Genomic DNA, 15,784 nt, shown 5'->3' on the forward strand with positions numbered 1-15,784 from the left:
AAAATCTTCCCATTATTTAATGGAAATACAGAGGCTTGAAGAGAAGCAACAGGTATATACTGATTGAGAGGAGGAAACATACCATCTTCATCTGTCCGAACCAATACGGAGGCACTCTCTGGGCCTTGTCCAACATCAGTGTAAGCGATCATAGATATATGGTACTGAGTCCATTTTTCCAGCTGTTCCAAAAGGTACTCTCTAGTTTCTGAGGAAATGCCTGTAATTTCATGGGGGTTGTTATCTTCTCCATCAACTCCAGTGTATTTGATGGAATAAGCTGTGATTGCACCATTCTGCTTGTCCTCTGCTGGTGGTAGCCAACTTACCAAGATGCTGGTAGAGCTTTGGCTGTTACATCTTATGTCTTGTGGAGGAGCTGATGGCTCTGATTTCAGTAAAGCATTACAGGGAAGTTGAAGTGTATAGATAGGAATGATCCAAAAATAAAAAATGAGGAAGGAAAAAAAAAAAAAAACAAATAGAAACAAAACCAAAAAAAAAATAACTAAATTGGGCAACAAAATGAGAACCAAAATATATTTTAGGGAACAAAATGTACCTTGGCTTGTTAAAATGAACAGACTCAAATAAAAATAAAAATGGACAAAGGGGACAAAGTGGATGAGGACGTATGATGGTGACGCCTGACATTTAAATTACCTACCTGTACAACATATTCTCCTTCAATAAATAACCTACTCAATTCCTTCCAGTATCTAATACTGGAAACAATTAAAGCATGTTAAGTTCAATGATATTAAGTAGTCTGTTTTAAATGACTACCTGAGTGAACATGTACTTTCAATTACAAAAATAGAGAGTTTTAGGCTAATAAGTAGTGATTTAAAAACATGCTTTAAGTGTCAAACCAGCAGGAAAAATGTACTGAAATTAAACAGAACTTTTACATAAAACAACCCATTTCTCTATAGGCTTGTTGAATCCCAAATAACAGTGGAAAACAATCACTGAAAATTGGATCTACGATAAGCATGCAAACTTATTTGTGTAATGAAAATCTAATGCAAAAGGTTACCTACCAGCAAAGAGAACGGCATTGTTGGTTTGGACTTTTTACTTCTACTTACCAAACTCCATTAGTTGCTATACCAGCTCTCAAGATTATTATAATTATTAATATATATTTTTTTATATTCAAGGGGACATGTATGCTAACAATAAACATCTACTGCCATGTCTTTTCAAAGTATCAAAACAGTTATATCATTTTTTCAATTAGGTACTAATCAACTATTAACCAGAGTTACTGTTAAGAAAACTCAACATTTTTTTTTTTAAATAAAATATAATTAAAATCAAACTCCCTTTACAATGAGAAATCTTGGCCAATGGCAGGAACTATAGGTTTAGGAAAAATTTCTATAGGTTCTCACAAAATCTGGATGGTTATTATCCATGCAGTGGGAAATTCTAGTGTTTTAATTAAGAATGACAGGAAGGTAGTGAGTTCGACTTGCACAAAGATGCAAAAGTATCCAAATCAAACAGCTAGGAAAGCTAAACAAGTATTTTTCTTAACTCAATCTGTTTAGCTGTTTGCAGTTATCTTGGGACATTAGTTAGGATTATTCTTAATAACTCATACCTATAGTTTTCAGACCAAACTTCTGTGACCATTGATTGCTAATGATTGCAACCATTTTGAGAATAGGCGAATAAAAGGATTTCAAAGACCTCTATAGAATATTTAACGTTAACAGGATCACCTGAATTGTCAAAGGATATTGATTTGAATAATATTTTTAACAATACAATGTGATACTTTGTAATTTGCATGGTATGAAACCTAAACTCTTTAACTTGGATATTACATTGTAGATATATTCTACATTTCCTAAGCTATATTAAATCATTTAAAATGATTTCCAAGGAAATTATGTAGCTGAGTTTGGATGTCTATTCTCAGCATGCAAAATGTCTTGTGACAAACATTGAGAGGGATACACACAAGCATGGTTTGTTTATTAACCTAGTTTAACCAGAGACTGTATGATATAAAAACTTTATGCAAGAATGGAGACTGACAATTTTGAAAACATTTTGAAAAAACAAACAATATTTTATACTTTTTGCTATAAAATATAACCAATAAAAAAATATAAAAAATCAAATTTCTTCATCAATTTAGGCCAATATGTATTCGGCTACATAGTTTTGGTAAAAAAAAATCCCAATAAGTGTGTATTGATTGGTTGGCACAAAAGTTATAGCATCTACAAACTATGGTATATTTTTATAATTAAATTTTTCTATTGTATATTTTTAAATTTTTTTTTTTACTAGTGACTTATAGCGGGATTGCGATATTGGGGCGGACAATCGGACACCTAACTGACACTTTTGACACTTTTTGGGGACCAGTTACACTAATACAGTGATCAATGCTAAAAAATATGCACTGTCACTGTACTAATGACACTGTCAGGGAAGGGGTTAACATCAGGGGCGATCAAAGGGTTAAATGTGTTCCCTAGGAGTGATTGCTTACTGTGGGGGAGGTTCTTTGACTGGAGGAATGTAAAGATCCGTGTTCCTGCTCAGCAGGAATACAAGATTAGGACATTTCCCTCTCACAGAACAGCGATCTGCCTTGTTTACAGAGGCAGACCGCTGTTCTGCCTTTCTCCCGACTGACTGGCGGGTCCCAGCGGACTTCGCATCCATCGGACCCACTGATTGGCTCCTGCTGTGTCCAGATCGATCAGATCACGTGTACTGTACCACTGCTTTCTTCATAAGGGTTTTTTACAACTTTAAGGGATTGTCTTGTGAGTAAAGCACCTGTGTGATTAAAGCATATCTCCAAGCATGTTCTTTTCCCAGCCTAATGACATCCCTCTGTCATTCCACAAATGGCAATAACATATTTTTGTCTACCTTACCCCAGCGTCCTGTAATATACGTTGTAATGGCCACTGATGTCATCAGCTACTCCACTCATTCACAATACCATTAGGTGGGTTGCACAGTGGACTCTGCATCTCCCAAGTGCCCTCATGACAGGGTAGGCATTGTGGGCAGTAGATGCTGGATATGGTTGGACAGAGCTGGGCAAGCAAAATCAATGCTAATCTACTTGAAATCTCACACTAAGAACTGACGTGATAAAGTCAGTGCTGCCTGAAATTCAACTACAGGTCAATGTTAAGGTGACAGGTCACCCGGAGCACAAATAGCAGATGTGATGGTTGTTCTTCTTAAGAGGAAATGCTGGGATTACACTGGGTCGAGGTACTAAAACTGGTGCAGTCAGAATCTTCTGCAACTGTGCATGGTAGGCAATCAGCATCTAACCTCAGCTTGTTCAATTAAGCTTTGGAAATAAAACCTGGAAGCTGATTGGTTTCTTTGCAGAAGGGACCCTGATTTTGCACTCTCCAGCTTTAGTAAATAAACACCACTGTTTGAAGACTTTGAATAAGGATAGCTGAAGTTTGCAGTAGAAGATCTACAATATAACACATATTACAAAGGAGAGAAATTGATTCAAGTGTTGTGAAATCCAGGGCAGCACTTCAGTTATTATATTTGGATTCACTGTCCCAGAGCAGAATATGGAACATGGGTTAGGGAATCACACAGATGTTTCTTGATCATTTGGAATATGGCTTCTCTTGTATTGCTTCTAACATGTTTAACATTAATGACTGTATAATAATATCCAAGTCTAGAGTTTATTCATCAGTCATGCATATCCAAACTTCCTGTGACTTTCAGGATTTCTGCATTTCTAAAATTATCTCTTTCACATCCTTCCATAAAAATAGTTTGCATACTAGTTCACTGTTTTAAAGTGTGAACTATAGGCAAACCTTTTTTTATTTTACTGTATATAGATTAAGGGAGTGTTATAACAGCTATCAGATTTTTTTTTTCGCCCTCTGAGCCCATTGTGGAGATTTACCTTCACTTCCTGTCCCATTGGCAAACAGGAAGTGAAGTCACCAGAACTAGTGTCCCCCATTGGAAGACTTCCCTTCTATTACTTTTCTGGGGACAACCCAAAAATGTGGATTTTATTTTACTTTCACTTTACTTTCACAGAACAAATAGAGAGGGCAAATCTTCCTAACGGGGGCACAGATGGCAATAAAAACTGACAGGTGTTCTAATCCCTCTCCCCTCTATCTAAAACAAAAAAAAAAGTTATATTTTAAGTAAGGAACATTTTCTAAAAAGATGTGAAGTAAATTTATACAATGCCTGTTAACCCAAAACCAATGAATCATAATGTTAAATTGTTTTGTTTTCACAAATGAATGACTTATGCCTTAAAATCCAATTACATCTTTAGAACATGTGCACAGTGACAGATTAAAATTGGATGTGTAATCTGTTCCACAGCAGTAATCAGAGACCAAATGCAGATTTCATTTTACCACACAAATGTTATAGATCTGCATCGCAATCCAAAAGTATGCTAATGGGTAGTCTGTTACACAGAAGGTTCTATACATCTGCTAACATCTGCAACCAATCATCTGTTAGCACAGTTAGGAAAGAACACACATCATGAAGGTCAAATACAGAGAAGCCCACACACCTTACAATCTGAAAGTACATTCTTTTTATGTAACAGGAGGGCTTACATGACTGATCATTTAGGTAGGCCCTCAACACAGTTTTTAGCAAATATCAAAGAGATTTTACAGAGATTGTACAATCTAATTGTAATGTAGGCCAAGATAACCGTTCTTTACCCTGAAGAAAAGTGACCTTGCTAGCCTCTATAAATACCAGATATTAACTGATTACATAGAGAACAAAAACAATTCAGGAAAGACACCTACTTGACTGCAAGGTTTTGGCAGAAATTTCTGTAGTTGATGCACCAAGGCCTAGTGGAGCACGAGCAGCTAACCGGAAGTAGTACAAAGTGTTTGGCTTCAGTCCTTGCAATCGATATGAAGAGCTTGGATCAATTGTGATAGATAACTAAAAAAAAAAAAAGTTCAAAAGTCAGGAGACCAAATCTGTAGAAGGAAACATTTACATCATGTAAAGAATACCAGAATTAGGTAGAAAGAAATGCTCACAAATAAACACATCAACAGCTACCAGGTGAGACCTTTAACTGTAACCCATAAGCCAACTGTATGGATCATAAAGCTTAAACTACTTCCAGGTGATCAAGGAGATCAAGCTTAAAAAGTAATAAATGCTACAAGAGTTGTTATATCGCTGCTAAAAAAGAAATCAAGGCAAAGCTACATGAAGTCAGTACAACAGGCATTTTTGAAGTTCAGCAAATTATTAAACTGTAGTTTGCCATTTTATTTCTCTTGTTTTTTTAGTATAGTATTTGTCAAAACAGGTAATGATCCACATAACGGGGTTGATTTACTAAAACTGGAGAGTGAAAAATTTGGTGCGGCTCTGCATAAAAACCAATGAGCTTCCAGGTTTTTTTATTTGTCAAAGCTTAATTGAACAAGCTGAAGTTAGAAGCTGATTGGCTACCATGCACAGCTGCAACAGGTTTGCACTCTCCAACTTTAGTAAGTCAATCCCAATAGTTCTTTTAGGCCCCTTTCACACCGACGCCTCCGTGTAGCGTATTCCGCTTGCTTAGCGAGGGATCACTCCGCTGAACCCGCTGAGCAGGCAGATGACAGGTCCGCTCCCCTGTGAAGAGCGGACACAGACACAGTTCCGCTCTCTTCTATGGGGAAATCAGATGGAAATGGTCCGCCTGTCCATTTCCATCCGATCCGCCTGACAGATGGAAAATAGGACCACCATCCATCTCTTTTTTGCAGGTAGGATTGGACCGGATGGTGGCAGGTGTCAGCTGACAAGTGGGTTCGATCAGGTCCACCTGAAAAACTGACAGGCAGACCTGATCGGACAGCCCATGTGAACAGGCCCTAAAGCATGCCAGTTAGCAAACATAAATGTCCCTGACATAATCCAAAATGAAATATAACACAACCCAACTCCATTGACCACATAACACATTAAATAACATAAACCAGTATGTGTCATAAAGGAGCCCACATAAAACAAAAGATTTTCTCAAAAAGAGATGCTGACGTTTAGAAAACCCTATTGTTTTAAAATGTTTATAACTAATTTTGACTGTTTTAATACTCTTATCATGTGGATCATCCAAAGAAGCTTTACATATGTACTGCCTGCAGGTCTAAAAGCTGATTTTACCTGTGAAGGAAATACTTTATGCACTTATTCAGTGCATCTAAACCCCAAAAATTGTATAATAATGCAGCTTTTCAGTTTTTAGTTGTGAAAGCTGCATTTGTTTTTTTTGTTTTTATATGCAGTTTTTTTTTTCTTTTACTTTCACCTGGTGATCCTACCAGTAACACACTTCTTGTCCTTGAGTGATAACACTCACTTACTGTACTGTGTCTATTAAAGTGGGGTTCCACCCAAAAAAAAAAAACTACATAAAAAATCCTAAAAAAAAATACAAAAAAAATTTGGATATATATATTTTTTTTTTTTTTACTTACCTCTAAATGCCTGTTGCTAGGTGGTCCCTCGTAGTCTGCCTCTTTCAGTGCCTGGGCTGGTGACATCACTTCCCCCTCGGCACAGGAAGGGCTCAGCTCTGCTCCCTCCCTCCTGTCAATCATCTGGGACCCATTACAGGTCCCAGGTGACTGAGCGGCCAATCACGGCGTGCGGCGCCGCTCGTGCATGCGCAGTGGGTGCCAGGCTGTGAAGCCACAGCCCGGCGCCCACAGTTGCAATGCCGGCGCCGCTGAACGGAGGGGGAGATAAGCGGGGCTTCGATCCCCCGCATCGCTGGACCCTGGGACAGGTAAGTGTCCAATTAAAAGTCAGCAGCTGCAGTATTTGTAGCTGCTGACTTTTAATTTTTTTTTTTTTTTTGACTGGCCCTTGGGTGGAACTCCTCTTTAAGAAGCAGCATGTCACCCTTTGCTGCACACCTGTGATTTAGACTTTAGAACACCTCCACCTCTTCCCATCTCCATCACATAGGGGGAAAGTTTTCTGGCTTGGAATTTCAGTGTAGTACAGGCATAGTGCACAGAACCTTAGGACCCAACTGAAATTCTGGCAAGATCGAAAAGTATTTTTCTGCACTTGCAGTATTTTTAAAGAAACAAAAAATACAGAAATGCTCACGTATTGGAGAGGTCTAAAGAAAGTGTCTTTTTTAGCCCAACCATATATTCTAAATTTAAAGTCATTCTAAAGGCAATGCTTTTTAATAAAAAAAGATGTTATGCTTACTTGCACTGTTGCAGAGCAGTAGTAGTTACAGAGACAGAGTTGGCCCTTAGCAAGCCGCATGCTATGAGGGCACCAGTGTGGGCGCGCTTCCAAGCCGGGCTGTGTGCATCCATAGACACAAACAGTGGCTCAGCTACACCTGCTGCTCCCTCCTCACAGGATTTGACTGACAGCAGCAGGGGCTAATGGCTCCCACTGCTCTCAGTGTAGTATGGGAGAGTAGGGAGAGGGGAAGGAGAAACTGTAGCTGGGCACAGTGCTGAATTGAGAGAGGACCAAGGCAAGTGTTTGGGGTGGTTGGTAGTTAGCGAGGTGTGTTTTACCTTAATGCAGGAAATGGATTCAGGTTAAAAAAAAAAACACATAGACTTTAGAGCCACTTTAAAGTACAGCTTATTGTTCTACTGGCTTGTAAGGCTACAGCATTTCTTTCTTCTTATGGTTGTGTATCTATGTTTGCACCTAGCACATGTTAGGTAGTTATGATTATAAGTTACAATACCACATTTCTTTAAAATAAAATGTATATAAGCTTGATAAGACTTCATATCTCAGTTAAAAGAAGCATCCGCATCTTAACAATCCACAAATTACCTCCTCTGCTTGATCTCCTTCTTTGTAATAGAGCTCATAGTTGGATATTGTGTCTGACCGTGGGGGGGTCCAGGATAATAATATACTTGTTTCTGACTCTGCTTCAGCTTTGAAGTTGAGTGGCTGACTGGGAACTGAAAGAATAAAAGTTGTATTACCGCTTAAAAACATAAGCATTAGTAGGTTAATTTAATAAAAGTTATTATGTAACATTATGCTTTTATTTTCCTGTCACTATGGATCAATTACTACTGAAGTGGTGAAACATTTCTAAGACTATATGATGACACAATTTTCTACTAAGCGCTAATAAAAGCACATAAGCCTCAGTAGAACTTTCTTTCCTGAAAGAAATACATTCATGGAAAGGATGGAGACATGAATATTATATACTTTTCCAGTGGTACAAAATATCACGACATGCATAGTCTTCCTCTTTGTAATAAAAAGCAATATTTATTTTAGTGTCACTAGAGCAGAGTGTAATATTTATTATTACTTGCAATATTGGTAAGTACATGGGAGATGAACAATGAGTAATGGTCATTGTAAAATCTGTAACATATGTTTAAAACATAGTTCAGAAAAATGTATAGTAGTGTAAGTATTTAAACAAAAATATACATTATTGTATATTGGTCAGTGTTACAGTACTGTGGCGAGAAAAGGTCATCCAGTGCCCAGGGCGAAGATGGCAACCTGCCTTAATGGTGTTACTGGAAAGAAAAATGTCCCTGCGTCAGTGGTGTCACTGGAAATAAGAAATATCCCTGCTTTGGTGGTGTCAGTAGAAGGAAAAAAATTCCCATGTGTCAGTGGTATCACTGGAAGGAAAAAAATGCCCCTCTGTCAGTGGTGTCACTGGAAGGAAAAAATGCTGCTGTGTCAGTGGTGTCACTGGAAGGAAAAAATGCTGCTGTGTCAGTGGTGTCACTGGAAGGAAAAAATGCTGCTGTGTTGGTGGTGTCGCTGGAAGGAAAAAATGCCCCTGTGTCAGTGGTGTCACTGGAAGGAAAAAATGCCGCTGTGTTGGTGGTGTCGCTGGAAGGAAAAATGCCCCTGTGTCAGTGGTGTCACTGGAAGGAAAAAATGCTGCTGTGTCAGTGGTGTCACTGGAAGGAAAAAATGCCGCTGTGTTGGTGGTGTAGCTGGAAGGAAAAATGCCCCTGTATTAGTGGTGTCACTGAAAAGAAAAAATGCCTCTGTGTCGGTGGTGTTACTGGAAGGAAAAATTGTCCTTGTATTGGTGGTGTTGCTAAGAGGGAGAATGGTACTACATCAGTGTCAGTGGGGGGAAAATGCGACTGCATTCTTGGTGTCAGTCTGGAGAAGTCTGGTTGGCATCTAAGTCTAGGGGATGAATAAAAGGTAGGGGAACTGGGATCTGAAGGGTGCATAGAATGAGAAGGGATTGGGGGGGGGGGGGCTTTGAAGGAGTAAAGGGAGGGGAGCTATTGGCTATTATTGCTGCCCCACTGAAAAATGATCTGTGGCAGATCACTTTTCAGAGGGCATTTGACAGGTGGTGAGAAGGTGATATGTCACCTACTCACTGCCTGTTTTAACCCTGAAAATGCTGACCCACTGCACTGCAGCCATGTGCACTGCGCAAGGCTGCAACATGGACCCATTCCAATACATTTTTGCTGTGGTGGCAAAGCAAAGCATTACATCCACGGCATGTGTACAGCCTTGATCAGTTGCATTACCTTGTTCAGGTGGATGGTTGGGGGTTCATAAAATTGAGGCCCAACCACTTGCTTTAACTACCCTCTCACTTCCCATGTCAATGAGCCCTAAGGCTGCAGCTAAAGGGGGCAGTAAAAACAGGTGGGGAAGCAGAGAGTAGAATCCTCCCTCCAGCAACTATTGGCCCCTGCTATTTCTGACAAAAATGATGCTGCAGTCACTCCTGTCAGTGAGGAGCAGTGCAAGCAGCTAAATTCCTTTTGTGCACCCATTCAACACAGTGCCCAGGGCAGGTGCCCCTTCTGGGTTCACAGGCAACTGGTTGAATAATGCTGGCTGACATTAATTTCAGAAGTAGGAAACAACCAGACACAGAGGATGATGTGGAAGAAAGCACTAGGAAGGGTACAAAGTGAAAAAAAAACAACAATTATTTGGAACACCAAGGGAGAGGGGGACCAAGACTAATGCCCCGTGCACACAATTTTCCAACAACAAATGTTGGATGTGCGCTTGTTGGCGGAAAGTACGACCGTGTGTATGCTCCATCGGACATTTGTTGTTGAACTTTCCGCCAACAATTGTTGGCTAGCAGGTTCTCAAATTTTCCGCCAACAAATGTTTGTTGTCGGACTTCCCGATCATGTGTACACAAGTCTGTCGGACAAAAGTCCACGCATGCTCAGAATCAAGTATGAGCCGGAAGCGCTCAGTCTTGTAAAGCTAGCGATTGTAATGGAGACATCGCGTACGTTTTGTACGTCACTACGTTCGTAATTGCTGGCCAACATTTGTGTGACCGTGTGTATGCAGGACAAGTTGGAGCAAACATCCTTTAAACAAAAATCCACAGTTTTGTTTTCGTAAAGTCCGATTGTGTGTACGGGGCATAAGACACAAAAAAATAGACAAAAAATTAAACTGAAGCTCCACACCACGGCTAAGAGGTCCAGATAAAACTTTATTCCGATAAGTCAGAGGTACAACCAAAAAAGTAGCCCATTCATCAGGGCTTGATTGACAACAATATGAACAAACCAGAAGTGAGCTGGACCACAATTATACTTTTCCCAATGTGAATTACAAGCACTGTAATTCAGCAGCTTATCTGGCAGCCAATCAGACTGTGGAGATCCTCTGGGATGTAGAAGCTGCCTGCCCAGGAACCAGATCATTTATATCAATATCAATACTCGTATAACAATACCAGTACGGTGAACCTACTGGTCCACTGCTATCTTTCTACCTTCCTCTACAAATAAAGGGACAGCAGTGTGAAACCACCGGGCCCTTTGCATTGCATAGTGCTGTCTATTTAACAGATAGAGTTTGCTTACAAAAGAGACGAGGATGACCATATTAGTTTCACTGTACAATCAACATGAGTAGCCGGAAAACATGCAAGCTAAACAAGCCTTTTTTCTATAGTCAGAAGTATATACAGTATACATATATACATTATTTCTACAAATCTATAAAGGGATGAAGGACTTTGTAAATGATGATCTTTTGCAACAATAACAGTATGGCTATGATTAGAACGTGATTAGGATGTGTGAAAAAAAAACTGTTCCTGAGATAATGGTTTATTTTGCTTTAAGTTTTTTTTTTTTTTTTAATTAATTTTTAAATCTTTTATGAGAGAAGAGAAAAAAGGGCTCCATCCATTAGAACATACATATTTAAGGTACAAATGACCACAATACAGGACAACAAACTCATATCCAACAAGTTAGAGCTGGTTTATCCAAAAGCATAATAATTAGTAGCAACATATTGGTTGAAATATCTTTCCCATCTCAAACCTCTATGTAATAAAAAAAGTGTTGAGCCATCCCCTTCCTTCCTTTTTTTCTACTCTAAAAAGCAAGACAAAAAAACAAAACAAAACGGGGGGGGGGGGGGGACCATTTGCAATATTTTTTTTTCAGAGAATCGTAAAGCAAAATAAATGTATTGGTCCTTTTATTTTTTTTTAAGTTTCATTGAAAAAATATTGTGAATTTGGCATTAGATAACCATATGGTATTTTTTTTCTTTCAAACATGCTTTTACTGACTAAAATTTGAGATAAATTCCATCTATGCTTTAATTTTTTTATTATTATTGTTATTATTATTATTTTTTTGCACTACACCATTTTTACTTTATACATGTAAAACTGATGACCTAATGTATTTTATCTAAGGCATTCAAAAATGTATGTAAACACTGTATGTAAACACTGAAAAAAAAGTGATAGATGATAAACAACAATTTCTATTTCCAAATGAACTCTAAGAGACTGCAAATATAAAACAACCAGTAACATAAAGTAGTACCTACCTCCTGTCTGCGTTATGACTTGTATTTCATTAGAAAGGGGTCCATCTCCAACTGAAGTAAATGCTAAGACCTTCACTGAGTATGTTTTTTGAGGCACCAGATTTCCTATGGTAGTAATTTGACTGTCAGCCACATTGTATTTAGTCCAACTATTTATGTGTTGTGTTGGTTCCATAGTGTAATAGACTCTGTAACCTTGTATCTGTCCATTGGGTTCTTCAGGTTCTTCCCACTGAACAAGTATGGTGGTTGAGCTCAGCATGCGGGCCTGCACATTCCGAGGAGCACTGGATGGAGCTTGTTCTGAAGTCCTTGTTAGGACAGGTTCACTTGGTGGGCCGCGTCCAATGTTATTGACTGCAACAACTCTAAATTCATACTCTGAATATGGACTAAGACCTGCAACACTATAGCGTGTTGTTGCTACACCATCAATTTCTTTATATAATTCTTCAGAATTCTTCGGCTTATGCTGGATGATGTAGTAGGTGACAGGTTCAGGATTTCCAGAATCCCAAGTTAATGTGATACTTGTAGCAGTGCTTTCAGTAACCACAGGGGTTCCAGGTGGCCTTGGTAAGGCTTTAAATAAAATGAAGAGACTAGGATTAAATAATGCACTATTTCGCTTAAAGCAGAAGCTCACTCTCTTTGTAAACATTGACTGTTTTTAATCCTAAGCGTTAAAACGCTGCTTTTAGGGGCATCTGGCATTTTTTTTCTGCCCCTAAATGGACCTCCATGTCAGCCTATGAGTCCATGCACACATAGGTGTTTAGAGCTCAACAAGCAAATGCTGGATGCATGTAAATGCGTGCAAACGCATCTAAACGTTCATTATCGCTAGGCGCATTTGAGCATTAATTTATTTCAATGGTCAGAATAAATGCGTTTACATGCGTTTAAGAGAGGTAGGCAAATGTCCTGTGTGCATAGGGCCTTATGCTGCTAGTATTAGTAAATAAGAAAGTATATCATGTTATTAGTAAATAAATAAGAAAGTATATCATATTAGTCTTAAACTTTTTTTTTCTTCAGTTACTTCCTGGTTTCGAGGCCTTGGCAAACAATGTCATACATGCCAGGGTCTTAAGGAGGGGATGAGAGTTTTTCTCAGCTAGGCACACCCTACTGCCTACATACCTGAGCTAAGGGCAGATAAACTCAAGGAACAAAATGCTACATTAATCAACGATCCTTACTCAAGACGGCCATAACTGGAAATGCTAGGGAATATTTTCAAGAGTGAGGTTACATACAGGTAATACTGCACGCCCAGCTTAGAAACTGTGCAAGTAGTGACATTTCACTTTCTGGTTCAGCTGTCGCAATTGCACATTAAAAATCATGCATAAGTATGATTAATAGGTTGCTTCCTGTCTGACAGTGTTTCCTGAACAAGACTTTTGGTGCAAATACATTGCTAAATTTGCCTCTTTATGTTTATGGTTATTGTGACTTTCTATGTCAAAGAAAAAGTGTGTCCATGATTGACATTGCAAGTAGAATTCAAAATTATTTCTGCAAGACTTGCAATGTCTTTTAAGCATAAACCAGATGTCTTATAGTACTCTACTCGGCCCCCTCTAATATGACAGTGTGTTATCTGAAAAGTTAAATTTAATCTCCTTAACCACTTCAGCCCCGGAAGATTTTACCCCCTTCCTGACCCGAGCACTTTTTACAATTTGGCACTGTGTCGCTTTAACTGGTAATTGCGCGGTCATGCAATGCTGTACCCAAACAAAATTTGCTTCCTTTTTTTCCCACAAATAGAGCTTTTTTTTGGTAGTATTTGATCACCTCTGTGGTTTTTATTTTTAGCACTATACATAAAAAATGAGCGACAATTTTGAAAGAAAAAAACAATATTTTTTACATTTTGCTATAATAAATATCCCCAAAAATGTTTTTAAAAAACACATTTCTTCATCAGTTTAGGCCAATATATATTCTTCTACATATTTTTGGTAAAATAAAAAAACGCAATAAGCGTATATTGATTGGTTTGCTCAAAAGTTATAGCATCTACAAACTATGGGAAAGATTTAAGGCATTTTTATGGCATTTTTTTTTACTAGTAATGGCAGTGATCTGCAATTTTTAGTGGTATTGCAACATTGCAGCAAACAGATCAGACACTTTTGACACATTTTTGGGACCACTGACATTTATACAGCGATCAGTGTTATAAAAATGCACTGATTACTGTGTAAATGACACTGGTAGGGAAGGGGTTAACACTAGGGGGCGATCAAAGGGGTTAAATGTGTGTTCCCTCAGTGTGTTCTAACTGTATGGGGATAGGACTGAGTAGGAGAGGAGACATTTCGCTGTTCCTACTTACCAGGAACAAACAATATGTCTTCCCTCCTCTGACAGCACAGGGATTTTGTGTCTTAACACACAAATCCCTGTGCTGGCGCTTGTGCACGCGATCGCGCATGGCCGGCGGCGATCACGGCCACGTGCATCGGGTCCCCCGCCGTGCAGTGGGTGGATGCCCGTCCCTCCGGCGGCGCGCGCGCACCCTTTGGCGGCTGTTAAAGGAAACCTGTATGGGGTTTCGCTCAGGGGAGCCATTCTGCCCCGTATATGTATGTGAGCCGGTCAGGAACCTGTTAAAGCACACAAGTGTACATGCAATGAGAAATGCAGTGCTGCTTAGAAAGAGGGAAAGGAGTACTGACATATGAGGCTATTTTCCATTAAGAGTGACAAACCCTGCTAGAATGTAAGCAGAGTGCTATCTGTATCTACAAATATAAATTACCTTTAACAGTTATTTGTGCTATTGCTTCTATAACACCAAGAGTTGACATTGCCACACATGTATAATTAGCGGATTGTCTGACATCAGTAAGCTCAAGTACATTTCTTCCAATTGGCATATCATCCTCAGGTGTGAGATCTTCTGCACCCAGCATCCATTTTACATACGGCATTGGTGAACCTACTGCAACGCAAGTTATATTGACACTTCCACCAGGCATGATCTCGTGATTGGTGGGTGGAATAGAAAACCTTGGAGCAATTCGACGAACTGAGCAAAATAAAGAGAAGAAATACATGACAACATATCCAACAGAGTATTTGAATCTTCAGCATTATGACATGCACATCAAAGAGACATGTTTGAAGCTCAAGGTTTATATCATATAATGTATATAGCAAGTATATACACACTGACTCTTCTAAAAGAAAAAAACATATTACAATATACTGAATTCAAGACATTTAAACACATTTACTTGCACCTGTCAGGCCCCAACAATTTACCAACTACTATACAATACACAGACACCATGCAAATACATATGTATATATACATATACATATATATTCAATAAAAAAACTGGAGGATTGCCAGCATGCTTGTATTCCATAGCCTCAAGTGCTGAGTTGCTTCCAGTTGATGTGGAATAATGTGATCAGCCACATTGTCACATCGCAGCCCTGACTCAGTGCTGAAAGTTTCGGTGAGCTCACTTTCAGGCTCAAAACTGGATGCAGCCTACAGGCCTAATACTAACACTAAAACATAAATTAATATATACAGAAAGACTGATCATTACAAGGCAAAGCCAGTTCTGGACTGGACTTAGTCATGCATGCAAGCAAATGACTGAGGTCTAGGCAACCATGCTTTGGGAGCTGTTTATAGCATTAAAAATACCATCTATTTCTAAATAAATCCTTTATTACGTTGAGAATAATTAAAAAGGGATATATTTGTGTGTGATACTTTAATACACAGCTAAAACACTGACTAGGACAGGAGTTGGGTTTTAGAGAAAGAGAGGGTAACACAAGAGGGGCAGTATTATTAGATTAGGATTAGTTTGTTAAGTTGTTAAAATGTAACTATTAGACATGAGCGAATCAATGTGCTAAGTTTAAAATTCAACATGCAGTGCAGAGATTTGCAAAT

The 15,784-nt window shown here is 38.8% G+C and overlaps 1 protein-coding gene across 35 annotated transcripts in view; it reads right to left on the bottom strand.

Annotated features, from left to right (window-relative positions):
• Nucleotides 1-15,784, bottom strand: part of PTPRD (protein tyrosine phosphatase receptor type D) — a 2,697,868-nt gene that overhangs the window by 246,509 nt on the left and 2,435,575 nt on the right. For 24 of the 35 annotated variants that reach the window (XM_073635233.1, XM_073635225.1, XM_073635219.1 and 21 more), the window contains 5 exons: nucleotides 14,627-14,896; nucleotides 11,854-12,435; nucleotides 7,840-7,973; nucleotides 4,815-4,959; nucleotides 83-388 (listed from right to left, as the gene is read on the bottom strand). In XM_073635233.1, coding sequence (XP_073491334.1) covers nucleotides 83-388; nucleotides 4,815-4,959; nucleotides 7,840-7,973; nucleotides 11,854-12,435; nucleotides 14,627-14,896 — 1,437 coding nt within the window. The remainder of the gene's footprint in view (nucleotides 1-82; nucleotides 389-4,814; nucleotides 4,960-7,839; nucleotides 7,974-11,853; nucleotides 12,436-14,626; nucleotides 14,897-15,784) is intronic. The other 11 variants (XM_073635348.1, XM_073635352.1, XM_073635358.1 and 8 more) reach the window with 1 other exon arrangement.

Source organism: Aquarana catesbeiana, linkage group LG01 (assembly GCF_042186555.1).
Source record: "Aquarana catesbeiana isolate 2022-GZ linkage group LG01, ASM4218655v1, whole genome shotgun sequence".
NCBI classification, from domain to species: domain Eukaryota; kingdom Metazoa; phylum Chordata; class Amphibia; order Anura; family Ranidae; genus Aquarana; species Aquarana catesbeiana.